Here is a 25,439-nt window from a genome sequence, read left to right on the forward strand (position 1 = left end):
CTATATAAGCTCACATAGAGATCATACAGAGTACATCATACAGAAATTAATACACATGCTGACACATTCCCACAACACTAGCAAATATGTGTGTTTTTACATAGCATTACGTTGCAATAAAAAGAATATATAATGTGGCATTTCTGCCACATTGACAAAAAGAAAAAAAAAACAAACAGAAAATTAAATAAACCGTATGGTTAATACGTCTCCCAACTTACTTCGCTTTTTTTTTTTTTTTTTTTTTTCAAAAGGTCATTAAATGAATTGAAAGGTAATCTGGTATATTTTCGAAACAAAACTAAGATGTGTAGTGGGGAAATGTCCAATCAAAGAGACAGCAAGTAAACATGCTTTGTTAATATTTATAAGTGATGAAGTGTCGAAGAATGTTGTCGATATAATATGAAGTTCATTCTTAAACTTAAGAACAGTTGACAAAATCTCCCCTTAAGGTCCACATGGTCTTCATCAGCAGGATGGAGTTAAAAGCAATCAGCTCCATTTGCTGAAAAAGATCATGTAATATGACTGAAAGCTCCACAACAGCTACAAAATGGACCTCGAGGTGAGACTTTGTTATCAGCTGCTCAGTTTTTTACCAAAAGTGCAGCTACGTGACGTTTTATTAACGAACAGTCCACTACTGGGATAAAACTAAAGGAATGTCAACAGACCAAATACTTGGCTTCATTCTTTGGCCAAACATTTGAGTACAATCAAGAATAACCAACTGATGACGTCTGAACCTGACACTAACATCAAGTTCACACACTCAGACATTCACAGGTCTAAAATTAGCTCAACACAAGTGCAGGTATAAACACAATGTAATAAGCTGTTCTGCTTCAGCCAAACATACATTAATTAAAAATCACAGCAGAAATTAAAAGAAATATAACACATCTTATACACCTTAAATTAGAGAAATTCCTGCGTAAGCAAAATCCAACTGAAACAACATGAATCATCCCTGTTTCTAAATCCACAGCTCTGCAGCAGCTTAAAGCTTGAGCCACAATCAAATGTACAAAGTTACATTTAGCCTGAAGAATAAAGAAGGAAGACCATTTTCTTACCTGCATATCCCTACTCAGGGCCACTGGGTAGAGTTGGGTTTCTAGTTTTGCCGGTCCGGTCGGGCTTATGAGTGTAAACTGGTTTGATTTGATGCAAACCAGGTGAGCCGGCAAATAAATTGATTGATTGATTGATTGATTGATTGATGTGTTTGTCATCATGACAAGTCCCACAAATTCAAAAAGTAGCCTACATCTGCAACCTGTGCTGAGGGCATCACAGCACTAAATCCAACTTGTGTTACATTAGTAATAAGCAATGTGACAATGTGATTAATATATATGTTTACAAGTGCAATAAAGGAGCAACGAGTGTCTAACAGGCTGTGCACAATTTACTGCCAAGCTGAGGCCGGCAACACCAAGGAGATCAAATTTTAATAGAGGTCGGAGGAGGGACAAGCGGTGCACATTGTGTTTGATCAGTTGAAAGTTCATGTGTGTTTTTGGGTGACCAGATGAGCCTTGGCAGAGTTAGTCACTCAAGAAATCTAAAACTGCACCAATATGACAACATTTTGGATTTGAAACTGGCCACAAGTGAAGCGGTGCACTGTTTAGAGCTTAACTTTTGTCAGATGCCCTGTTTCTATTTACTCCTGTCTCTTGCTTTAAAAGCGCCGTAATGGACGAAGAACAACCGAGTCATGAAGTTGAGGATGAGAATGAGGAGTTGTCTACACAATATCCCCTCATGTCCCTACGAAAACCTTAATAAGGTGTCAGCTGGCTGGAGGGAGATCGCTGGGGAGCTGACAGTTTCTAGTAAATGACCAACTCTAATAACAACCTACTTGCTGCTGGCTATATTTTATATGACTTACAGTAAATATCACAATATAAAATGTGTTTTCTGTTTTCCAAAGTACAAACCTAGGAACATAGCAAGTTGGCTACTTACCCATCTTTTAAGTGGTTACATCTCTGGTCTGATCTGTGTGCACAGCTGACAGGGATGTGGTTTGTTTACATGATGTAACAAAAGTTGATATTTTATGGATTCAATGAGAGCTCCAGTGTTATGTGATGTGACTATGATTGGACGCTCGCTGGCTTTCGGGACACGGTGTTATTAAGTTTCACTTGGAAATGGATGCTGAGTCACGTGTGACACCTAGTATTAAATTCAGTACACCGGTTCAGTCTGGTGTCTGTCTTAATATCAAACCACTCTACCACTGGGAGCAGGAGAAAGGCCCCTGGATCATTCAAATTCAGGTCAAGTGCATTTAGCAGTAGAAAGGGCAACACACCAGCATCTGTCATATGCTCTAAACTCTGAGCCCTTAAATCAGAAAAAAAATGAGGTAAGACCAGCGAATAAGACAATCTGTACATAAGTGCTCACAGCCAATTCACACCAAACTCAAAAATCCTGGATGACCCTGAAGTGGTTGTCGATGGAGGGGGGTTCGTCTTCAAAGTGCAGCTTCTTACTTGGAAAGGCGCCAAACTCCTCCAGGGTCTTAATGAAGTATCCGTGCTCACGGCCCACCCAGGCCCGCATTGGGTCACACACCTCGTAAGGGGTCACGTGGGCGTGAATTGACACTCCACTGACAGCGAGTTCCTTCAACACCTGCTTGTTCGTCACCCAGGTCTCGCTGCCTCCCGGATGCCCGCCGTCCAGCCAGTACATGTCCGAGATGCATTTCACAAAGTGCGACAGCTGAGGGTCTGCGCGGGCCCCGGCCAGCTCATATACCATCTGGTTCAGCACCACGCAGCCTTTGCTGAAGCCCACCACAGTCAGTGAAAACCCTGAGGGGATGCTGTCAGCGCCTCCTTGTGGCTGAAGGGGGTTTGGTAGGTTGGCTCGCTCCATCCCGTGGCTCAGCAGGGCCCTGCCATCAGAAATGCTGATCAGACACACTAACTATAACACTTACAATACAGTCACCATGCAGTAAATACTCAATTGCTAAAGCTGATAATGCTGTGTCGAGTCTGTCAGAGGTCATTTAGCAGATATCCTCTTTAGTGTCTCTCAGTCAGTTGTGGTAAGAGTCAATTTGTGACCACTGTTCCTTTTCCCAAGTGCAGCTTTTCGGTTTACCACATGAGACATAAGCAATGCAGAGGTCTTTACAACTGATGCTCCAACAATTCAGGCAAATACAGTAAATAACAATTATAATCAGTAAAAGCTGAGGCAATAACTATTTCTAAGATTTTTTTATGTCTGAAAGGCTATGGAATAAGAGACTGTAAGCTAAATAAACTTACAGTTACTATAATCAATATTACAACACACTGTACACTACCTGCCCAGCAGACAGACACAGTTAGTGACTAGCTGGTGAACATAGCGAAGCATTGAGCAGTTTAAGAGACAGAAATTTCTATCAGGAGTTGGTAAAGACTAAAATACCGGGGCTCAGCAATAAGGATGGCCCGATGTGGACAAAACTCCAGCTATGCATTACGCAGTATGCCGCATGTTTGAGAGTAGGGTGGATTAAAGTGAACTGTTTTTCATAATGATTAAATCCAGTATTTGTTGTTATTTGATAACAGCTGATAAAAAAAAAATCGTACATGGGGCAAGTAAAAATTGAATAAAGGACTTACATCCATACTGTGGACACAAACATGACTCTGACTGAATAATAACGTTGCTATGTGTCTACTGGATTTGTAAATAAGCAACAAGGTGCTAATATGTTTTCCATTTCAACTTAAAAGGCGATAATATTTCAGTCTTGTGTTCAAAGCTTGTTTCTGCTGCCCCCAAGAGACCAAACTCAGGCTCAACATAACTGATAATGTGCAAATATTAAGGCAAGTTAAAACAGGAACTGTAATTCAGATTGGCAAAACTCATCAAAGAAGAAAAACAAAAAACAAACCTGAGGTGGCTGAATGCTCCAAAGTCAGGTGAGTATGGTGAGTGCTCTGGTGCCCCGAACATGTTGCTCTCCACAAAGTTATGGTAGCAGCTGAACTTGTGGAGATACATGTGGGAGGCTCTGACCACCCACACATGTCGGTCAGGGAAACGTTGGCCCAGGATGAGGGCGACCTGCTCCAGACTCCAGGACAGCCACTGCGCTCCTTCAGGCTGCAGAGCCATCTCCTCCTGGAAATTCTGCACAAACAACACACAGAAATAGGTTGTTTAAAGCTGCAGTATACAACTTTCACCCCACTGGAACAGCATGAAATATATGATATATACGCATTGTCACTCTGCATCTGTTTGTGTCCAAGAGTATACCGATATGTACATCCCATAATCTGACAGTTTGCAAGTACACAGCTTTGCAAGATAAAGTTTTGACATCAACTTATCTAGCTAGGGTTTTTGGGGGGGCTTAAAATGGTTAAAAAACTTAGAGGGAAGGATAAAAAAAGGATTAAAATAAAAATCAAAAATAAAAATCCTATAAAAGTAAAAGATGTTTCTAAAAATCATAAATGTATTTCACTGACAAATGTTGGCTTCTACCTCTGAACCAACCAAAGCATGTTCCCTCCATCCTCTCCAGCCATGGTGAGAGTCAGACTAAAAACATCACACACATCAGTCTCTCTCTGACACTCTTAATTCGTTCCATCAGCAGCATCTCCTCAGTCTGCTGTCAGACTGTGACTGCATGAACCTGAGCACAATGACCTCATTCATTTTATTTACATGGAAACATCACTGTGACAGCATCCTGCGCATACGAACGTCTCCTGGCAAATACCAGCACACTGTGGGAATATTAACACATGCCTGGAAAGTTGCCTAATGAATTGCAAATGAGGACAATGAATAGATGGATTGGGCACTAGAGAAGCTTTGGTAAATGAGAGCAGTTCTTGAATTCTTGAAAGGAATTAAAAAGTAAAACAAATGGGTGACGTTTAATCTTTTTTTTTTTTTTTAACACTTGATTTGTAAGTGTTCCTTCCACATGCTATAAAAAGAAGCAAAAGGCCTCTGATGAGACAGTTTTGCATAATCTGACAGCATAATCTGGCAGCTGAGGCTACTGGATGTTTGGTACAGGCTGGATAGACACTACCTATTCTTTAAAGCAGTTTACTCAGAACCGCACACATGTTCAGAAACACTCTGCTTCTCTGCTGGTCAGCTCTGCAGATTCATCCCACGCATGCATGCACGCACGCACGCATGCACGCACACACGCATGCACACACGCTCGCACGCACACACGCACGCACGCACAGATGTCTCTGGGGGAAAACTAAAATGTGCCCGAGTGCTCCCATCCAGAAAAGTTTAGCTTTAAGTGCTCTGCTCTTCAAAACACTTAAAAAAGCATTAACTTCCTCTGCTCTCATGGTCACATCCAAAATAGTGGCTTAAGGACAAAATATGTCCTCTTAGGACACTCTGCATTTGACTGTGATTGTTTTGTTTTGACGGGGGGTTTTTTGTTTCTAATATTGGTAACATGACAGCTAAGGTCAGATAACTGGAAATGCTGACTTCAGTTTCAAGACTAATGTTTGCTACTCCGTGGTTGAAAAAAAGCTTCAAAACATTGAATGCATTAAAAAAGTATTTCACGGCTAAAAATACGGTCTTTTCATAAAACTGGTCTGTCAATGCAGTAGAATGATGTAGATACTAGTGAAAGTGGTGCTATATGACCAGAGAAAACAGAGGAAAAGGGCTGTGGCATTTGCTTTTGCTCCAGAGGTACAAAACCTACAAGTACCAGAATGTACTGCGCCATTCCAGATCAATAAATGCTCCTGCTGGTGGGTGACGTAATGCAAACTTGGCCGTCCTTCCACAGAACGTGATATGGCGGCCAGCTGGTAACAAATAATTTTGAATTATGGTTAAACGTTAAGATAAAATATGTTTTTGAAACCAATTGAGCTGAGACAGAATCTGTGTTCATATTTTATCAGCACTGCTTAGTTTCACAGTTTTATCAGTTATATCTGCATGAGAGAGAGGGGTGAGTCTCTCTCTAGATGAGATTCTATACTCTTGGTGTTGGTGGTGCCGTTATACGAAAATACAGAAGGACTTAAAGCAACAGCCCTAGAGCCAGAGAAAATATGCTAGATGACACAATTTGGGCTGGAAATCAGGGTCCGAAATTAAACCCCGCCAAATGTTGGTAAATTTTCCATTTGGTGGGTTAATCTCCTAGGGCTACCCGCCATGCTGACAGGTAAATGGGTAAATAATCATGTAATAAAAAACAATGCAGAGTCTCTATCATATTTTGGTGTCATTTAGGGGCTGCTCTGCTGTCAGTGTCAGTTTCACAGACACACATAAACTACAGAGGTGTTTTTATGCACGTCTTAACAGTGCTGCAAGCTGATCAGCTGATCTGCTAAAATATTGCTTACGCCAGTCTGCCGCTAGCTTCCGCTAATGTGTAGCCAAGGGTTATAAGTTGTCCCCATACTTGTGACAGTAATTAAGTAATAATGCATAGGCTCTGTAGTCTAAACCAAGATGATAAACTCTTTATTGCCTCCCACATTAACGGCAGCGCATTACGGCTTCACTCCTTCAGCTCTTGACACTGACACTGCATCACTCTTGTCACATGTCTACCAGGGAACTTATTCACATACTGAGGCTGTGGTGATGAGTTGTTTAATATATTACAATTTTTTTTTTCTTTTTTTGCTTTGGACTCTTAAGTTTGCATTCAACATAACACCTCATTATCTCAATGAAATGTACTAATACAAATGTATATGTCACACAAAAAGGCAATTTATTATTTTGGTCTGTAAAAAATATACTTGGCCAGTGGATTTTTTCATCTACCAGTCCTCTTGGCTGGTACGTCAAAAAGTTAATTTCAGACACTGCAGGAGATGAGCAGGGAGATCTGGGTGCTAGTAGTATTTGTTGTTGTGTTTTTATTGAATCTATTTATAGAAACACACAACTTAGAAATGCAAGAAAAATACTGTCTTAGTTGCAAAATACTATAGTGACACATTAATAACAGCATGGTAATGAAAAGAATTAAATATCTGAGCATTAATATTCATTCTTGACGTTTAGCAGATAGTATAATGATCAAAAACCCTCATTTAGGTCACATGATGGCACCTGGGTCAGCTCCAAACACTGAACAAAGGATCGTGATTGAGGATTCTGACAACTAAGTGAGCTTTGAGCTTACAATATCCTTATGACAGACAATAAAATCAAAATAACTAAATCTATCACAGTCAATAATCATTAAGAAGCCGCAAAATATGCAGCCGTATTAGAAATCAGTGATGTATTTGAAGAAAATGTGGCCTGTATGAGCGGCACATCTCTCCATGATGATAAACCCTGTCCATGTATGTAAACCATGTATCTTTAGATTTGATATATTTTGTTATCAAAGTGATTCTGTCTGAGTTGTCAGACACACTGAAGCAATGAATTTAATATTATGGAGGATACTTGGAAGGCTAAGAGGCCTGTTATGCTGTAGCCAGTAAGAGCACCTGTTCCTTCTGTGTGAGTAGGTTTGATTTTAGTGTGGTTCATATTTTGACTCTACAGAAAGGCATCTTACTAGAAGGTTGCTGTTTTTTAAATGCTACACAATCTAACCAACCAAAGCCTCAGAAACACCATGCTGCCCTATGCTACATGTGACACATGCAAAGGAGAGGAGATGAAGAAAACATCTTGTAATATGCCAGGTGCAAGCTTTGATGCTAGCAGTAGCACTATGTGAATGAGAAAGAGTGATGGTGGATGAGCTCAGAGCAGAGGAACTTAGCTGTAACATTGTCAAGTGTTAGTAAATGTACAATGTTTCAGTTTGTCTGTGAATAAATGCTGTAGCTCCTGAACATACAGCAAAAGTTCCCATGTCTTGTTTCCCAGCTGCTGGGTGAAGTGAAGGGGGTTAACCCCAAAGTGAGCATCAGCGTCCCCCACCATGGGCTGGAAACTGAAGCAGCACCATATTTACAACAAGGCTTAAAGTTATCTAAATAGGTTTAGAGTGATACAGCCACAGTCAGTGTGCGCTTTAGTTTGTATCATTTGTTACAGTACTGTTACTGACTGAATATAAGTAGGATTCATATTAATTTTTTAATACTGTCAAGCTATGCAACATTATCATATCATTAGCTGCCACAAGCAGCTCTATAAGTTTCTCCGTCTGTCGGTCGGCCCTAGGAGGATGAATTTTGGCATGGAGGACGCATGTGTGTGTGTGTGTGTGTGTGTGTGTGTGAGAAGGTGTGTGTTCGAGACAGCAAATTTGCGATTCTTGGTATGTTATTAATATTATTATTAACATAATCAATCTTAAGTTTAAATGTACACCATGTACCATGAGATAATGTAGTAAAAGTAATGGGTTAATGTCACGAACATCATTATTCAATCGCATTGCATGGTGATGCGAAATGTTACATAAATATCAAACATGAAGTTACAACACAAGAGCCCACAGTGGACACCTAGTCTAAACTACTAGCGTCCTGTCATGTTTCATCTTTATAAAATATTTCATATCTTTTGGACAACACATTTAATATTGATTATTTTACTGTAACATAATATGTAACATAACACATCTAATGCAGTGATTTTAAATAAAAGTATTTAATTATAACATGCAGGAATGTTGGTATTGCACACATGAGACTAAGACTATTAAAAATAAGAGAGGTATTGTAGTGCTCCTGCTCCAGTCTTGAAGGGCGTCTTTAATTTTAACAAACCACCAGATGTCACTGCACTTGCTGAGTTTGGCTGTACTGACCCATTACTGTTACACAGTTTCAATTCCTGGTGTTCTGTGAATGATGTTGTGTATGTTTTCCTCTTTATTTTATTTAAAAAGCTATTTTGAAACACTGAGCATGTTTGTATTTCATAGCTGCCTGTGTCATGATACATCACAACAGTAGGCAGTGTCTTATTACAGTGTGAATTGTCATTTATTTTGTCATTTCTACCCATAAACTCTTTGCACAGAGGAATTCTGGGAATTGTAGTCTGGTCATTTTCCCGCTCAGATTACCATGTTCAGTTTTGTCATGTAACGTAGTGCTTCTTACACAAAGCTGATCCAACTCATAGCTAAAGGTGGCATAAATACAGCAGGTGCACCATCTCCCTGCAGCATGGTCTCCAATTATGGTCCTCTCTTCTATGCGGTATCATAGCTGTACCTGTGTGCAATATACTCTGCTTGACATGCTTTCACTTGGCACTGGAAAGTGCTTCTTTAATATAAAATTTGAGACTTACTCCTGAGCACTAGAGAGTCTCCCCCATACAGTATAAATAAACCTAACTTGATATCAATGCAGCTAAAAGCAGCCAAGTGCGACAGGGTCAAATATCGGCTTTCATCTCTTAAAAACCTCTCTCAGACTTACTGTTTTCAATCTCCTGTATGATTTTTGAGCTGCAGATTTTTTGTACATTGTGACAATTAATAATAATTTGTGCAAAATTAACTACACACTACTAATCTCAATGCAAGCAAGCCTAAATCTCTTTCCCTGTGTATTAATAACATGCAGGTGATTCTTTGGGTTTAGTGAGTTGTTTTTATAAAGCAGTAAAACAAAGAAGGAGGAGTCTGCTGGTGACCTTTCCTGACACCCATGTGATGTCACATGCTGTAAACTTTTTTTTACATCTGCAAAATAAATGATCATTACCTTGTAAATGTCACAGGGTGTTTAGCTTTCATATACATAAGCCAGGTGGCTGAACATTCAAGAAATACAGCTACAGTGACACAAATTGTGTAGGGCCTTTGAGAGAGAGTTGAGGTTTTTTGAAGTGGAGTTGTATGGGGTACTTATCCACAGATAGTATATTACATACAGTAGATGTCAGTTGGAGAAGCATGCTGGAGTGTTGACATGGAAGCTAATAATCTACTGCTGTGGAGCGGTCAGCAACAAAATGTATTTAAGCCACCTAAAAAAATCAATATCAGGATAGTGTACACTGTATTCAGAATTCTTTTATTGCTTTACCTTAATATCAGTGAGTGATTTTCACAAAGTGAAGCCATCATATCAAACTCTTCAAAGCCAGACTCCACTGAGAAAAGCAGTGTTTTTGGTATTTAAAGGGTTGGTTCACATTCACCAGAGACACACAAGCTACTGATGGAAGCAGCAGCTCCCATGTTTAGCAAGCTTAAATGACTGTTTCTGTCAGTGGAGTCTGGTGCTTTTGACAAGAGCATAGATGGGGAACTGAGACCGTTAACAACTTCCTTATCGGAACAGGCTGTTTTATGGAAAAGTAAAGTGGTGAAAATGTTCTCAATATGTTCTACACTTAATCTGATATTGATTCTTTGGAGGTTTGACTTCTTAAGGTGAGGGAAAAATAATTCTAGTTGCTGACCCCGATCCACAGCAATGCATTGGTTAGCCTCCTTGTCAGACTCCAGCCTGCTTCTCCAAACTGGGAGCATGCCGACTGACATCTATGGTATGTAATACACTGACTATAGATAAGTACCCCATACAACCCCCCTCGGGCAAGGAGACACAAAAAGGGGTATTTGTAAAGTGACTTTGAAAAGTACCAGTGTGACTTAGCTAAATCAGACTGCTGAAGCCTAACATCAGCTTCAGCTGAACTTCAGAATGTTTTTTTTTCCCAGACATTGTCCCCATGGTTGTACACTAGGAGAAGCTTGTTTTACTTCATTTTCTAAAATATGTTTTGTAGCGGACCCCCATCCACAGCAATACATTGCTTAGCTTCTGTGTTGGACTCCAGCCTGCTTCTCCAAACTGGGAGCGTGCCGACTGACATCAACGGTATGTAATACACTGACTATAGATAAATAGCTACCCCATACAACTCCACTTCAAAAACTCTGAACTATCACTTTAAATTGCTTTAAAACTGCATGCACAAACTCAAAAAAGGAAAATATTAATCACCATAAAATGACACAATACATAATTTGAAACACATTTCTCAGGAGGTCAGTATGTATTTATTAGAGTGAGACTTTGTAAAGTTTGGTCAAGGATTAAAAAGCTTAGTGGGTGTGATCCACACCTTTCCAAATCACCTGTGTAAAACATTAGCTGCTTTTACACACTGTCAGGTGGTCAGAGGGGTCACGACCGTAATACTTATCTGACTTCACTGAGCTACTATCTCCTTTTACTGTGTGACTTTGAGCCCCCGCACAGGTTTCATTTACCTATCTGTGTTTACTGTGGGTGTCACCAAATGGAAATATTATAACAACCCCGTCTCAGTAATAACTTTAACTAATGAAAATCGTTCAGTTAGGCCAGTCGTCATCCTTTTGTTGGAAATCTGAGATCAATAGACCCCACAAGCCGCATGTCTTCATACCCTCCATCACACTCACCTGAATATCTCCGTGAAAGAACACAACATGCCTGTTGCTGCTCTTCTCCTTTGGTTCTGTAGCAGTGTGACCGTCTGTATCAGGCCGGAGGAGCAGCAGGTCGTTAACTCGGTTCAGGTCGTATCCTGGCACCGCGAGCAGCTTCTGGAGCCTGTGTCGCGGGCAGCCTGAGTGTGCATCCCGGCTGGCCGATGCGTGAAGCCCCCGGGATTCAGAGGATGTCTTTGCTGCCACAGAGGTCATCGTTCTGGCCACAGATATCAAAGTGATGCCCACCGCAACTGCTCGAGCGGCTAGCATTGACTCTAAAATAAGAAAATGATTTGGCGTTTTCCTTCTCTACGCACTTACTCCATGTTCCTGCTGCTGCTGTCAGCTAGCTAACTAACGATAGCTGTCTCTGTTAGCATCTTTATCTTAAGCTAAAGTCAAAGCAAACAGTCTATGTGTGGCTAGAGCCCAAATACTTACAGTTGCACCCTCTGCTATATTCGTCGCCTGTCTCACATTGTAGCAGTTAAACAATAAACTCACACATGTATTTAATTCTGACAGTTATGGGTGTTTTTGTCCACGAAGAGGCGCTGTTTGTCAAAGCTCACCTACCACCCTTAGCTGCCAGCAAGCCACTAGCACTTCTGCGCATGTCTGTTTTTCTGACTCCAGAGATACGTCAGAGTGGAAAGTGGTGAGATGATGCACTCCTATCTACTTCCGTTTTTAACGAGTCCGTAACTACGCCGGACTGTACAGTGAGTCGAGGGCTGAGGTTAAAGACATATAGATGAAATGTAAGAGAGAAATAAATTCAGAAGGGACTACATTCTCGGATGAATATGAAAAAGCGTAAACATAAATATTGCAGACATTACAGACAAACAAATGCAGGACATCAAATCAACAGATACAATTATTTATTAAAGGACTATTCGTTGTTTATGAAGGGGTAGGAGGTAGTGCAAAAAGGGTAGGCGTGGTGAATATTTTTTTAAGTAGTGAGGAGGGACTTAAGTTTTTTATTTTGAAGGACATACAACTTTAACAGGCAGATTTCAAAGGCATTTTTATATGATGATGATGATATTGTTTAAAAGGAGAATTAGCATTTTGCTTAAGAAAGTCGCCTTGTTTTGGTGATAACTCAGCCCCCGTGCTGTTTGCTCATTGCACTGGCTCCAATACCTTAATTTGGCATGAAAATCAAGGGAAGGTCATGAATTCTTCCCCGATCACTGAGGGAGGCTTAAAGAGGGTCAAGATTAAAAAATAAATAAATAAACAAATAAATAAATAAAACACACCCCAAGCCACCCCTCTCCCTTATTTATGTATTCATTCATTCATTTATTGAGTATTCACAAATAGTATATATAACATTTTGGCCAATGCGTAACACCATTAACACAACCATTAAACACCATAGGCTTATATGCCTCCTTGCTCTCATGCACAGAAGAGGATAAGTCATACAACCAAAAGTCAACAGATGAAAACGGAAGAAGAAGGAAAAGGTACGTAAGACAAAGTGGGTTGGAAACAGGAGTGAATCATCTTGCTCTAAACTGTCTCATCTTTAGCTACAAATGCTAAAGTCCACTTGTGTTTATCCCTGCATGGATTGCCAGCAGCTGCACAGAAGTAAGTGCTGTGTTGGTGTTTATGTACAGAAATCTGCGAATTGCGCATTTTCCCCGTGGTACAACACCAGAGAATTCACTGCACATGTCAGTGCTGAATGATCGTTCAGTGTAACGCAAGTATGACATACTTTATGGACCGATTTTAGATACATGTTAGTTAGTTTTGTCCCGCTTGGACTTTGAACACGTTTGTAACTGTCAGCACTGATGAGGAGCAACACTACTCAGAGAAGTGATTCCCATTGGCTGCACTGGACGACAGTATAAAATGTTGTCACTTTTAGATCCTGTCTAGATTGAAGCCCTTTCATCATCCTACTTATGTAAAACATATTTCACAGAGACTACCCTTATGTTTCCGAGATTCCCATGGGTAATTCTCTTTAGGGGTCCGTTTTTTTCGTTAGGGGCAAAAACAACTGTTACTGTATTCTATTTATTGATCCCATGGCAGAAGGCAGCTCCACAAACTGTCTGTAGATGGCATTATCATTAAAGCTAACTTTTCATTCTGAATGAACAGTTGTGATCCGGCAGTTTGTGGTTAATGGTAGCCTTGCAATCAATTAAAAGAAAAACTTCATATAGAGAGGTAACAGTAACAGCACTTTTAGATAGGGAGCAAATTGTTAACAGTAGCTACCATAAGATAATGATACCAGAACAAGTGAGGTTGTAGAAACAACACCTCTGAGTGTGTTGGTTATGAATTCAAGTTTTCATTTAAGAAGTGACATACTTTATCATCTGTTGTCATGTACTTAGGGGCTGAAAAGAACATTTTCCTAGCTTCATTTATGTCCTGATACATTTGGCTTTGAGTGGAATAATATATATATGATTGGCTGTTCAATAGCTTTTGGTTTAACTGTAGTCTGGTCAGTGAACTTCATATTTCATTCCTGTATTTTCAGCAGCAGCTGTGGAAGAAACATGGCCTCAAGTTCTTTTGGCAGAAGACTGGTGGCATGTCTTCTCAACGTTTCTGAGGCTCGCAGAAAAGACCTGGTGGAGACTGTGGCCAAGGCAGCCTTATACAACACCGAAGGTGAGTGTGATTATGTTTGTATCCTTTGAAGAATTTAGGTCTGGGTATATTCAGTAAAAACCAGAGCCGCAATCACCTATTAAACATTGGGAGGGTGAGGCTATTCTCGATCTACACCTGGGGCCCCCTGCAGAAGGCCTGACCCTTCACTAAGTCTCGCCCCTCAAATGTGGACTGGCCAAACATAGCACAGCATCAGCCAGCTCCAACAAGGGTCCAAAGACTACACGGCTGTGCTCCATATCATGCATATATAACATGCAGTTCACTGTGTACACTACATAGTTACTTCTGTAATGCATACATTTTGACAGGGTAGTGTTATCTCCAATCAAACGCAGCTGTTGTGTACTTAACATAGAGTCACAAGATGTGATAACAGTCACAAGATATGATGCACACTACTTCTCTTCTGTATTTAGCTATGTATTGTAAAAAATGAGTGTGCTTTCAAGCACGTAATGAATGTCAGTGGCTGATACCTGCTGGCTCCATCATCAGCTGATCTACTAGGTTAATGATAGCTATGACTGCTGTTATAACCATAGACTATATAATTTATGCCACAACACATGTAATGTCAATGTCTGATGATAAAAATGTGCCACTGTTAGCTAGCTTGCTTTTATCTGACAACAGTATAATGGTTGTGAAAAATCCACATGTATGTTAGTACAGTGCTTCATTGTTCACTGCAGTAGTTGGCTGTCATTCCACAAGTTCAAAATAGGTTTGTGATCCCACCCGTTTTATTACGTACGCAAAATAGTGACCATTGAGGGTGAGAAGTATCTAACGTTCCACACTCACCTTTTTGACCATTAAGCGTGAACCATCCAGGTACTTACAGTGCACTGCATTTTGCCATACTTCCCAGCATGAATGCACTCATGCACTCCAAAAAATAAGTATGAGCAAAGAAGTATGTGATGTGAGACACAGCAGAAGTTAACTGTTAATTCACAGGCTACTATAAAACCCAAAGGAGCCTAAAATCCCTAAAACCAATGATAAAACAGCTGCCTGCCCTGTCACGGCTGGAATAAGCACGCATTTACCATGCCCAATCGGGCCCAGATTTGGCAACCACCAGCAGGCTAGAGCCTGTTTTGGAGCTGGCTGCCATTTTGTTCGGCAGCTATGTCTCAGCCAGGGTAGGCCCATGTCTACCATACCCAATCAGGTCCACATTCAGCAACAATTAACAGGCCAGAGCCAGTGTTGGTGCTGACAGCCGTTTCACCCAGCAGCTTGGTCTCAGCCAGGATAGCTCCATGTTTAAAATGGTTCTTCGGGCCAGGATTTGGCAACCATCAACTGGCCAGGAGCTGTTTTGGTGCTGGTCGCCAATTCATCCAGTTGCCGTTTGCCAGACAGAATAGGTCCATATCTGTAATACCTACATCTGGGCCAGATTTGGTAAGATTAAATGGGCCAAAGCTGGCTCACATGTGACACCATGGAGCCGGAACACAGCCAAGTCAGCCAGCACTCAGCCGTGGCTACCTGGGAGCTAACCTCATCTTAGAGACAAATCTTCCATATCATACTATTCTCCAGTTTCACATTATTGAATTTTACTGACACCACCAGAATACCCTGTGATGATGCTGATGAGTAACTTCTGTACTTTTATACAATAATACATCAGGTGCTAGACGCAAGGGGACCACAGTGCTGAACATCTTCAATGACCATGACTACAACCGGTCTGTTATCACCATTGTGGCCAGTATCGACTCTATCAGTAAGTATGCACCTTTTACATTTGTGGTGAAATATCATGTTTTACATTCATTCTCCTGCTCTTGAGGGAAGAACAGAGTCAGTTACTTGCTGCAGCGGTGCTTCTGCAGCAGGGATTCAGTCTCTGTCCGCTGCTCTCCAATCCTCTGAGAGGGAGCTTTGTCAGGGATTTAAACACAAAAAATTCAGGATGAACATTTTTCTGGCAAAGATCACAGTGAAAAGTTTATCTCATTGAATGCTTATCCCGAACATGACCTTCTGACAATGCAGCCCGAGCTGTTGAGGTTTACATTTGTTTGTCCTACACTCACTCCTGAAGACAAATAAATTAGCCTAATTTGCCCAAAGTCACCAAATCTTTTATTCTAATCATATTGAATTCAGTTTTCTTTAGGCTGCTATCAGCATTTCTGCTGAAGAGAAGACAAAACATTAAATTTAAAAAATGACTGCTTTCGATTAAGAGTTTATTTTCCTACCCATCACTCCAGGACTTTGCTTTGACGGTATGTTTGATGAATTGTTTTATATTGTTTTGCTGTACTACAGGGGAGGCAGTTCTGTCTGCATGTGAGAAAGCCTGTGGGCTGATCGACATGAGCACACACATTGGGGTCCACCCATGTATGGGTGCTGTCGACCTCATACCCATCTACCCCCTGGGGGAAGAAGTGGGAGTGGAGGACTGTGCTAAAGAGGCGCAGGGTGAGATGCCATTTGAGCATGCATGTGTGTGTGTGTGTGTGTGAGTGAGTGTGTGAGAGAGTGCACTTAGATATACATCCCTGTCTGTTGACTTGATCCCATATTGTATCTGTACATTAGCTTTCAGGGCACAATCATTACTTGTGACAAAACATCTCAATCATTCCCTGCTAGTTGGTTGCAGTACAGGTCATACATAATGTCTGCCCCTCCATGTTAGCAGACGGGACATGGGCCAAACTAAAAAAGTAGATATATGTTGTCCAAAGATGGTTTCCCCCTTTTGCAAAATGACAGGATGTCAGGCGCCAGTTAATAAACAAACATTAATGATATTTATCAGTACAGTAAATGAATTGCCTGTTTTTAACCTTTCAGCGTTTGCTGTCCTCACTAATCTTTGCCAAGAGGCAAATCCAGTCGCAGCAGCCCCACACAGGTCAGACGTATGCAGGGGCGTTTTCCAGGTTTTGAGGACATTTGGAGCTTAACATGGACCTCTCTCAGGGTGTCCCCACAGGGGCCTACCCTGGTGCTTTATTAATGTAAACAAGCTGTATTTTGAAGCTTTTTAATGCACTTTGACACCTTATTTACATTCAAAGCGCAAAAAATCCCAGTGTGAATCAATTTATTTTCATTGTGAATTAAAAAAATGGTTGATAGGGCACCTGGCACCCTCCACCATAAGTTGAATATCACTGGTCTATGGTGTAAACACAGGCCTGCCCACAGAAATGGCCAGGCCCTGGAAAAGGTCCAGTGAATGGGCCCTCCCCAAATCTGCTCATATCAATCCACCTCTTGGTTAGTGATATCGGCATTAACATTAGCTTCCTGGCTATCTTTCACCTCTTCAACCTGGCTGGGAGCAGCTGTCTGAAACTGTTGGTCATCACAATATTATATTTTTTAATACAATATTATTTTTCTTTCTTTTCTGACATCCCGATTTATGTGCAGGTCCTGGCATAGCAAGGAACTCCACTCCAACGATAGCTAACAGTTAGATTAGATCAGCATCAGATTTCTTAGGTCATGTGGTCAGCCACCTGTGGTCAATTCAGGAGAGAGGTTTTAATTATGAAACAGGCTACTTTTAAAGCAACAATAAATATGATGTTTATTGTTGTTGTTTGAATAAGTAATGGTGAATATTTGAAATAAAATGTGGTTATCATTGCGTATATTTAGGATTAACATGACTATTGTTGCCCCCTCCCCCGAAAGCTTTCCCCTTTTTACCTCCTTATAAGCGGCCATGTATATATATATATATATATATATATATATATATATATACTGTAATGAATTCATCCATAATGGCTATAGGAGTGTATCCGGTGGCTGATGATGTGACATCCTCAGCTTCCTGTGCTGTTGATCAGTTTCAGTTTGCCAGCTGACTTAGCAACCATGTGTCAAGCAGTAACCCAGCATGTGTGCCTGCATGCCTGACATGTGCACTCTGTATACTAATCTGTGTGGTGTGATAGCAGATTTATAATCGGCAAACTCACTAACAAGCACTGTATTTATGCATGTGTGTAATGAGCAGCCCATGTGTCCATATTTTTTCCTCTTACTACACCCCCTCAGGTGTGTTTTGTCTGTCACGCTCTTATTGCTCTCGTGTTTCTGAAATAGTGTGCATGTGATGGCACACGCTCCATTTACTGGTTAACTAACATGTTTGTGTTCTTGCTGGGGCTCAGCTGTGGCTCAGGGACTCACAGAGCGGGTCCAGGGCACCAGTGCCTTCCTGTTTGGCTGGGCAGACTCGCCCCTTCAGCGGGGGCTGGCACAGAGGAGGAAGGAGATGGGCTGGTTCAAGGAGACGCCAGACTTGCAGGCAATCAGGCCTGACATGGGACCGCAGCCACAGAAACGGTTTGGTCTCACAGGTGAGCCAGAACTGGCAGGAAGTGTAAGCTGAAATTGATATGCCAGACATGCATGTGTAAATGTTTGAGCCTGTAAGGAAGGTTAGAATGTCTCTTTGCCAGGATTATACAATGCAGGTGACTTTGTCTCTGTATTTACAAAACTATGTTTGTTTCAGCTCGACCACAGGCCACCTCTCTCCTCTATGTGACCTATTAAAGGCCAAATCTAAACTGGAAAAAATTCAAAAGTGCTGCACCTTTCAACGATAGATTCATAAAATACAATATTCACATGGCATATGTATGTTGAAAAAGTAATTGGGTGCTCTGATCATTCTTCCTGTCCATACTGACCCTGAAGCTATCCCCTCTCTGCCCGACTCCAATGTGAGAAATGGGTAACCACAGTCCACAGTTCTCATTCTGTGGAAAATGTTTTCTAGAAGTATCCCACCAAATGAGATATGTGTAAAAGCACCTGTCTAGTTAGCTGCTATACAATGCAGTAGCAGTCGAGGTAACACTAAGTTCACAGGACAAACTATTTTGCCATTAACTCCATATCAAGGCTGTGTTGCTGAAACTAACACTCACAGATTTATGGGAAACACACTGATATAGCTTAGTATTAACATATTAAAGGGATAGTTTAGATTTTTTGAAGAGGGGTTGCATGGAATACTTATCCATAGTCAGTGTATGACCTACAGTAGATATCAGCTGACACGCCTTCAGTTTGGAGAAGCAGGCTGGAGTCCAACACAGAAGCTAAACAATGTATTGCTGTGGATGGGGTTCAGCAACAAAACATATTTTAGAAAATGAAGTAAAACAAGCTTCTCCTAGTGTACAACCATGGGGACAATGTCTGGGAAAAAAGCATTCTGAAGTTCAGCTGAAGCTGATGTTAGGCTTCAGCAGTCTGAGTTAGCTAAATCACACTGGTACTTTTCAAAGTCACTCTAAAGACCCCTTTTTGTGTCTCCTTGCTGAGCTGTGGTTGACCCACATTAGCTTCAGCTGAACTTTAGGATGTACATTTTCACACAACAAGGACTGCAGATTTTTGACCTTCAATTTCTTACCATGTCGTCACACTAGGACCCTGTTCAGACTTTAAAATGTGTCTTTGGCAATAGGATCACAAGCCGACAACACTAAATACAAGTGTAAATGACCATGTGATCTAATCACTCAAACCACTTGCGGAGGTGGTCTGGGTCATTTGACCACATATCGTTTGTTGCTTAAACACTAATGGGTCCTGATGTGTCCTCAACAAGGACATAACAAGAAGATATGTCATCAATGCAGGACATAGTTGTTGCTTTGGTGACACTGTGCCAACGCTCTATAACACTATGGAGAGGTCACTGCACGGTCATTATGAACACAAGGAATGATTACAGCCACCAAACACTGTTTCAGTGTACATATGACCTGATTATAACAAGACAGCCTTATCCTTTCAAAACAGGTGCTGGTGTGACCTGTCTTCCGTTGTGTTACATTCTGGTACTCAGTGCTATAAATTTCTTAACTTGAAAAAAAAACTTGGTGTCATCTGAAGATCTTTCTAGTGCTGCGTCAATAGGGTTTGGTGCCGAGTTTTTTGTTTATCTTCTTAAAACGTAAACTGTGTCAATCCCTAAGTGCAAGAGCATCTTTCCATACCTGCTGTTGTTCTCCAACGGGTTTACAGGGAGAAATCCCAATTTCTCCATCAAATGTAGCCTCAGTGCACTATGATGCAATGGAACAACACATTTTGAATATTAGCATTTTGATGCAAGACTAAACCTTTTTCTTCACTATAGAAGGTCTTCATCCCTTCTTTCTAATTGCTTACTCCTCTGCTGTTGTTTTCTGCAATATCAAAAATGAATGCTAATTTCATGGAGTTGTTGAAAGTAATCCTGGGAAAGAAAGGACAGCACTCGCTGAAGAAATAGCAGATGACACTAAGGTGCACAGGGTCTCACAAAGACAATCAAAGACAAAGGATGTTTAACATATTGAAAGTGTTCTCATTTGGCTGATGTCCTGCAGGGGTTGGGGCTAGTCCATACGTCATGAACTGCAATGTCACTATCGACACCCAGGACATAGCCATGGGACGAAGCATCGCCAGAGCCATCAGGGAGTCAACCCCAGGGGGCCTGCCCGGGGTGCAGGTACTGGCTTTGCCACATGAGGGCACTGTGGAAATCGCCTGTAATGTGGAAAGCATGAAGGGGAGCCCACCTGGTCACCTGTCTACCAGTGAACCATGGCCGTGTTTCAGCATCAGTGGCCAGGCGTATTGTCACGCTCCAGCTTCCCTCATCACAGCGAGGGTTGCAGAGTTGGCAGGGAGGCAGGGGGTCAGCACCAAGAGCACCGCGCTGGTGGGGTTTACCCCCCATGAATGCAGGGGCCTGGCAGAGTTAGCACTGTCTCAAGGGATTGCTGAGTTCTGGAGAGAGCAGAATAGGATCCGTATGTGAATATAAATTTTTGCCAAAACCAGTGAAACCTCACGCAAAAGTGCCTCATCTTTGTTTGATGTCAGTTCCATGTGCATTCTGTTTTTGTTAAGCTCTGCCCGACTCTGTTTCCATTGCTTACCTTGTCAGACTTTCCACTGCAGATTTACCATTCAAAATTCATAGGTCATTTTTGACTCAATAGGTCTTTAATTTCACACAGAAGAAAACAAGAGCAGGTTTTTTACTTTTAGTGAACTGCTGCTAGCTGATTTAATCAGCTGTAGGCAAGAATTAGCTAATAGAGTGCTGCATGGAGGACGTTTATTTGTAGGCCAGCGAAGTCACCAGGGTTCCCTTGACCTAAAGATTGAAGTTTGATACTTACACATTTTTTTATCAGCATAAATTTCACAAATGAACACCACTTTCATGAATTTTGAAGAGTAAATGCAGCTGCCACAAATAGTTAGGCTATAAACGAAGTACACCATGGTCGCATTGATTGAGCATCTCCAATACAACAAGACTAAAGCTCTGTTAAGCGTGATGACATTTTGTAGTCTCATTAAGCAACTTGTTAGCAACTGTCTTTTTTAGGACACATAAAGGCTTCCAAATTAACAAGTGGGTTGTTCACTGACCTACAGTATGTATGTCATAGAACAAAACATAAAGGTCTCTTAAGCTTGTGTTAACCACAAATCCTACTTCACGCATTTAACCCAAACCCTATTAAAAAAACAGGCGAGGGAACCAAGAGTGCTAATGCTAGCTCATTTCCGGGCTTTAGGGCTCATTCCTGGACCACTGTTAGCTAACAATAACTGTTGTGTTGGCTGACAACTCTGTCTTCAGCTAACCTGTTTTTAAATGCTTGTAAAAGAATCTTAGATATACACATAATGGCAATACATGTTAAAAGACTGACGCTAACGCTATATGTCTCACGCAAAATGGGGTCCATGTTATTGGTCATCATCCCATTAGTCTGACATCCTGTTGTTCCAATATGTGATTATTACTGTAGCCTATTTGTGTACCATAGAGGATCAGCAAACGCAACAAAAGTAGGCTACTGGTTGAGATACAAGTGTCATAGAGAGGAGAGAATGAAACACCATGACCTCCTGTTATTAACTCTGGGGTTGGGGTTGTGTGGGGAGCTCTCCACGGTGCTGAACGGCTCCCGGCGGGCGTATTTCTGCCTTGATGGTGCGCCGCCACCGGCTCTGGGTCAGCTGGGAAAGGCTTGAGGCGAAGCAGGCTCACAGCTTATGTGTTTGCCACTTTTTCATTTTAACCTGCACCATAATCTTTTCCTGACCCTAACCAAGTGGTTTTTGTGCCTAAACCTAACCAGACCTTAACCACAGGGCATCATGATGATTTCGGAACAATGGGACTTCGGAACGATGGGTTTAATATGGTCGGAACAATGGGATGTTGGACCAATGGGCTGTCGGACCAATGGGCAGTTCCCGCAAAAATGTTGCATCCTCACTAGTTAATGAGCCAGGTAGAAGACTTGGAAACAAGGGACAGTATTCCTGTATTCCAAGGCAGAGCCAGCAGCTGTAGTATTGTAGTAGGGTATAAATAAAAATGTAACATAGCCCTGTTTGGGTACTTTACCAGCCTGTAGAAAAGCATGCTTAGTCAGCCACCCACAGGTTAGATTCATGCTTTTTATTGTGTTTATGTTCAAGCAGTATGTTTAAAGACAAACCAGTGTGTTGAAAAATGTTACACCGTCTTGGAGAAGTATGGCTGGGACTGGTAGAGTGTAAACTTAGCTTTTAATAAAGACCAGGATAGAGCTGCTAGTGTTAGCCTAAACTCTCATATAACAGCATCTTGGCTCCCACACAGTCAATCAAAAAGTTTTAGTGTAATGCTCATTTGATTGTTTACAGCATTGCACCAAAAGGAATAGTTTAGACTTTTTGAAGTGGGGTTTCACGGGGTACTTATCCACAGTCAGTGTATTACACACATTAGATGTCAGTCTGCACAGCCGCAGTTTGGTGAAGCAGGCTGGAGTCTAATACAGAAGCTAAGCAATGAACTGCTGTGGAGGGGGGTCAAAATGCATTATAGCCACCTTAAAAAAGTCCCACCTAAAGAAATCGATATCAGTTTACTTGCACTTATATTGAGAGTATTTTCACCATTTGACTTTTCTGTCAGACAGCCCTTTCCAATGCAGAAGCTGTTAACAGCTTCAGTTGTGTGGTGAATCTAAACTAACCACTTTAAACACCAAAGTCTCACAATAACACAAACAAAATCACTGATCGAGGCAGTGGTAGAACAGGAGCTCCTGTGTTCAGCTGTGTTAAATTACGATTTTTCTCAATTGAGTCTGACTTTGAAGAGAGTGATAGAACTGCATCATTTTCCTGTTGGAAATCACTGTCTGACATAAAGTTGAAACAGTGAAAATATCTAAATATAGTGTATGCTTTAACTGATAGTGATTTTTTTTTAGGTTTGTTGTTGACCCCTCCACAACAGTACATTGTTTAGCTTCCGTGTCACACTCCAACCCGCTTCTCCAAACTGGAGGCGCGTTGAATGACATCTGCTGTATGTAATATGTTGTCTTTGGAAAAAGTACCTCATACAAGCCTACTTAAAAAAATCTGAACTATCCCTTTAAAATTAAGCTTAACTGGAACCTTTGACCTGTTTACTTGTTCATTGCATTTCACTAAATTTACACATGGATTCATATTTCCTAACGTAGATCTTAATATCACTAGCATTGATTAAGATCACTAACAACTGCATTTATAGCCATTTCAGTCTGTTTTTTATGCACAATTGTGTGTGATAATCTTTCAGAAATATGACATTAAATAAATAATTCTTTGATTAAATATTTTTCCTGGTATTATGTTCATGAGGGGGGCATCAAGTTAAACTGGGGCAATATATCCACATGCTCTATAACACACCTGTCTGCTCAGTGCCTTCCTAATCTGACACTTGCAGTAAAAGAGATTTAGCTTTTTATTTCTGAAGTTCTTCCCCACCCAGCCGAGAACAAAACCATAAATCCCAGCATATCGTCCTCCAGGGTGGAATTTAAATTTTCTTATGTGTGTGTCATTTCCTGTTTGGAGCAAATGGGACACTTGTGTTTACTGATGAGTCTCTGCTGATGAGTCTTTTCCCATCATTTTCCACCATCAGTCTTACCATGCATGACTCTGTGGGAGAGTCACCATCTGTGTGTGAAACAGCTATTTTTATCACAAGTCATGGACTGAATCTTCCAGAAACATCCAGTGCTTTGGCAGCCTTTCTATGAACATGTTAGTGTAAATTTAACCAACTTGTGCATCCCAGTTTGGAAACATTTTTTTTTAGACTTGTTTACCATTGAGTTAAACATCTTATAAATTCTACACACAGCCTGAGCTCATGATGCACATGATTAACTATTTAACAGCATAGAGGCGAATTTGGCCACAGGACAGGTCAGGAATTAACTGGGGCGAGATGATTCCACTCATTTCTTACATAAGGCCAGTATAATGCATTGAATAGCAGCACATTTCATGGAGTAAGGAAGTATAGATCTGAGTCATTAGGTAATAACAACTGAGGCTATATGGTAGTGGCACAAAGGCAGGGTCAGAGTAAGTTTTTAAAGCTAAATATATGCATCATAAGATCATTTTAAACCATATGTACAGAACATTAGTGATTCCAGAGCCAATAACTGGCTTATCTACATGCAGAGAGTGGAAGTTAATCTGTTAAGCTTTACGCACAAACGGAGGTAGTACGATTCACAAAATTTTCCAGTGAGATTGGTGTGCCTCTGAATTCACTGTCCTTTCATTATGTTGTGTAATTTTTCATTTTTCTGCATTTGAAGTTACGTAAAGTCACCCTCTGAGGCAGAAGCTGTGCAATTTTCATCAATGTGTGTGCGCCTCTTTGGATAAGCTCTCTTACTGCGTGAACATTCACCTCTTTGTATGTCATCCAGCTGAGGCTCTTAGTCACACTAGCAACGCAGCCGTGCAGCTTCATTTCATGCGTACATACACAACTCTCTCCCTCCCTTTCACACACATACACACATTCTTTCTCTCTCCTTTCTGCTGTCTTACTCTCTCTTCTGCATCTAGACACACATGCATTTACTCTATGGATGACACACACACACACACACACGCAAATACACACGCTCAGCCTGCCAGGCTTGGGAGCATCAAGGCCTAATCTAGGTCACAGCATAAGCCCAGAGGTATCCTGGTCTCCACAAACACAGACACACACTCTCGTCTGCACGCACGTTTTTAAATTTGCAAGCGAAATCACATCTTGGGTATAAAATCCATTTTGACTCGACTAATTTTCCCTCAGCTAGCAGTGAAAAGCATTTGATTTCCAGTTTGACAACAGACACACCTCACTTCCCAGGAAAAAGAGGACTATAAATAAAACCAGTGAATTTCATATTTTCCAAAAATCCCCTCCCCATCTTCTCCATCCACCTCCCAGACAGCCTTGTTGGTTATGTGACTAATGGCT

At 41.1% G+C, this 25,439-nt stretch overlaps 2 protein-coding genes across 7 annotated transcripts; one reads left to right on the forward strand and one right to left on the reverse strand.

The window, feature by feature from the left end:
* Nucleotides 1-230: 230 nt before the first annotated feature.
* c14h2orf69 (chromosome 14 C2orf69 homolog) lies at nucleotides 231-12,003 on the reverse strand. 2 transcript variants are annotated; one of them, XM_033617240.2, is made up of 4 exons: nucleotides 11,867-12,003; nucleotides 11,396-11,700; nucleotides 3,929-4,167; nucleotides 231-2,923 (listed from the first exon to the last, which is right to left on the reverse strand). In XM_033617240.2, exons 2-4 carry the CDS (start codon nucleotides 11,693-11,695, stop codon nucleotides 2,446-2,448), a joined length of 1,017 nt encoding a protein of 338 aa, XP_033473131.1. In that variant the 5' UTR covers nucleotides 11,696-11,700; nucleotides 11,867-12,003; the 3' UTR covers nucleotides 231-2,445. The 2 variants fall into 2 exon arrangements, with proteins under 2 accessions (XP_033473131.1, XP_033473130.1); XM_033617239.2 differs by lacking the exon at nucleotides 11,867-12,003 and having other exon boundaries at nucleotides 11,396-11,843.
* A 968-nt stretch (nucleotides 12,004-12,971) lies between these two features.
* ftcdnl1 (formiminotransferase cyclodeaminase N-terminal like 1) lies at nucleotides 12,972-23,770 on the forward strand. 5 transcript variants are annotated; one of them, XR_013493257.1, is made up of 7 exons: nucleotides 12,972-13,033; nucleotides 13,950-14,083; nucleotides 15,735-15,830; nucleotides 16,382-16,537; nucleotides 18,253-18,441; nucleotides 20,473-23,099; nucleotides 23,457-23,770. XR_013493257.1 is itself a non-coding variant. In XM_033616765.2 (6 exons), the coding sequence occupies exons 2-6, from the start codon at nucleotides 13,969-13,971 to the stop codon at nucleotides 20,907-20,909; spliced, it is 993 nt and encodes a 330-aa protein (XP_033472656.1). In that variant the 5' UTR covers nucleotides 12,972-13,033; nucleotides 13,950-13,968; the 3' UTR covers nucleotides 20,910-23,770. The 5 variants fall into 5 exon arrangements, 4 of the variants coding, with proteins under 4 accessions (XP_033472656.1, XP_033472668.1, XP_033472663.1 ...); XM_033616765.2 differs by having other exon boundaries at nucleotides 20,473-23,770; XM_033616777.2 differs by having other exon boundaries at nucleotides 12,986-13,033; nucleotides 13,953-14,083; nucleotides 20,473-23,770.
* The last annotated feature ends 1,669 nt before the right edge of the window (nucleotides 23,771-25,439 follow it).

The sequence above is a fragment of the Epinephelus lanceolatus genome, chromosome 14, assembly GCF_041903045.1.
Source record: "Epinephelus lanceolatus isolate andai-2023 chromosome 14, ASM4190304v1, whole genome shotgun sequence".
NCBI classification, from domain to species: Eukaryota; Metazoa; Chordata; class Actinopteri; order Perciformes; family Serranidae; genus Epinephelus; species Epinephelus lanceolatus.

Bases quoted from the DNA above. Each gene is read 5' to 3' on its own strand.
- c14h2orf69 (XM_033617240.2), bottom strand. From the start codon at position 11,695: ATGCTAGCCGCTCGAGCAGTTGCGGTGGGCATCACTTTGATATCTGTG. The intron at 4,168-11,395 runs GTGAGTGTGATG...TTGTTTGTGCAG, and splicing joins TCTTTCACGGAGATATTCAG to AATTTCCAGGAGGAGATGGC. The intron at 2,924-3,928 runs GTTTGTTTTTTG...TTCTGATGGCAG, and splicing joins GGAGCATTCAGCCACCTCAG to GGCCCTGCTGAGCCACGGGA.
- ftcdnl1 (XM_033616765.2), top strand. From the start codon at position 13,969: ATGGCCTCAAGTTCTTTTGGCAGAAGACTGGTGGCATGTCTTCTCAAC. The intron at 14,084-15,734 runs GTGAGTGTGATT...ATAATACATCAG, and splicing joins AGCCTTATACAACACCGAAG to GTGCTAGACGCAAGGGGACC. The intron at 15,831-16,381 runs GTAAGTATGCAC...GCTGTACTACAG, and splicing joins GGCCAGTATCGACTCTATCA to GGGAGGCAGTTCTGTCTGCA.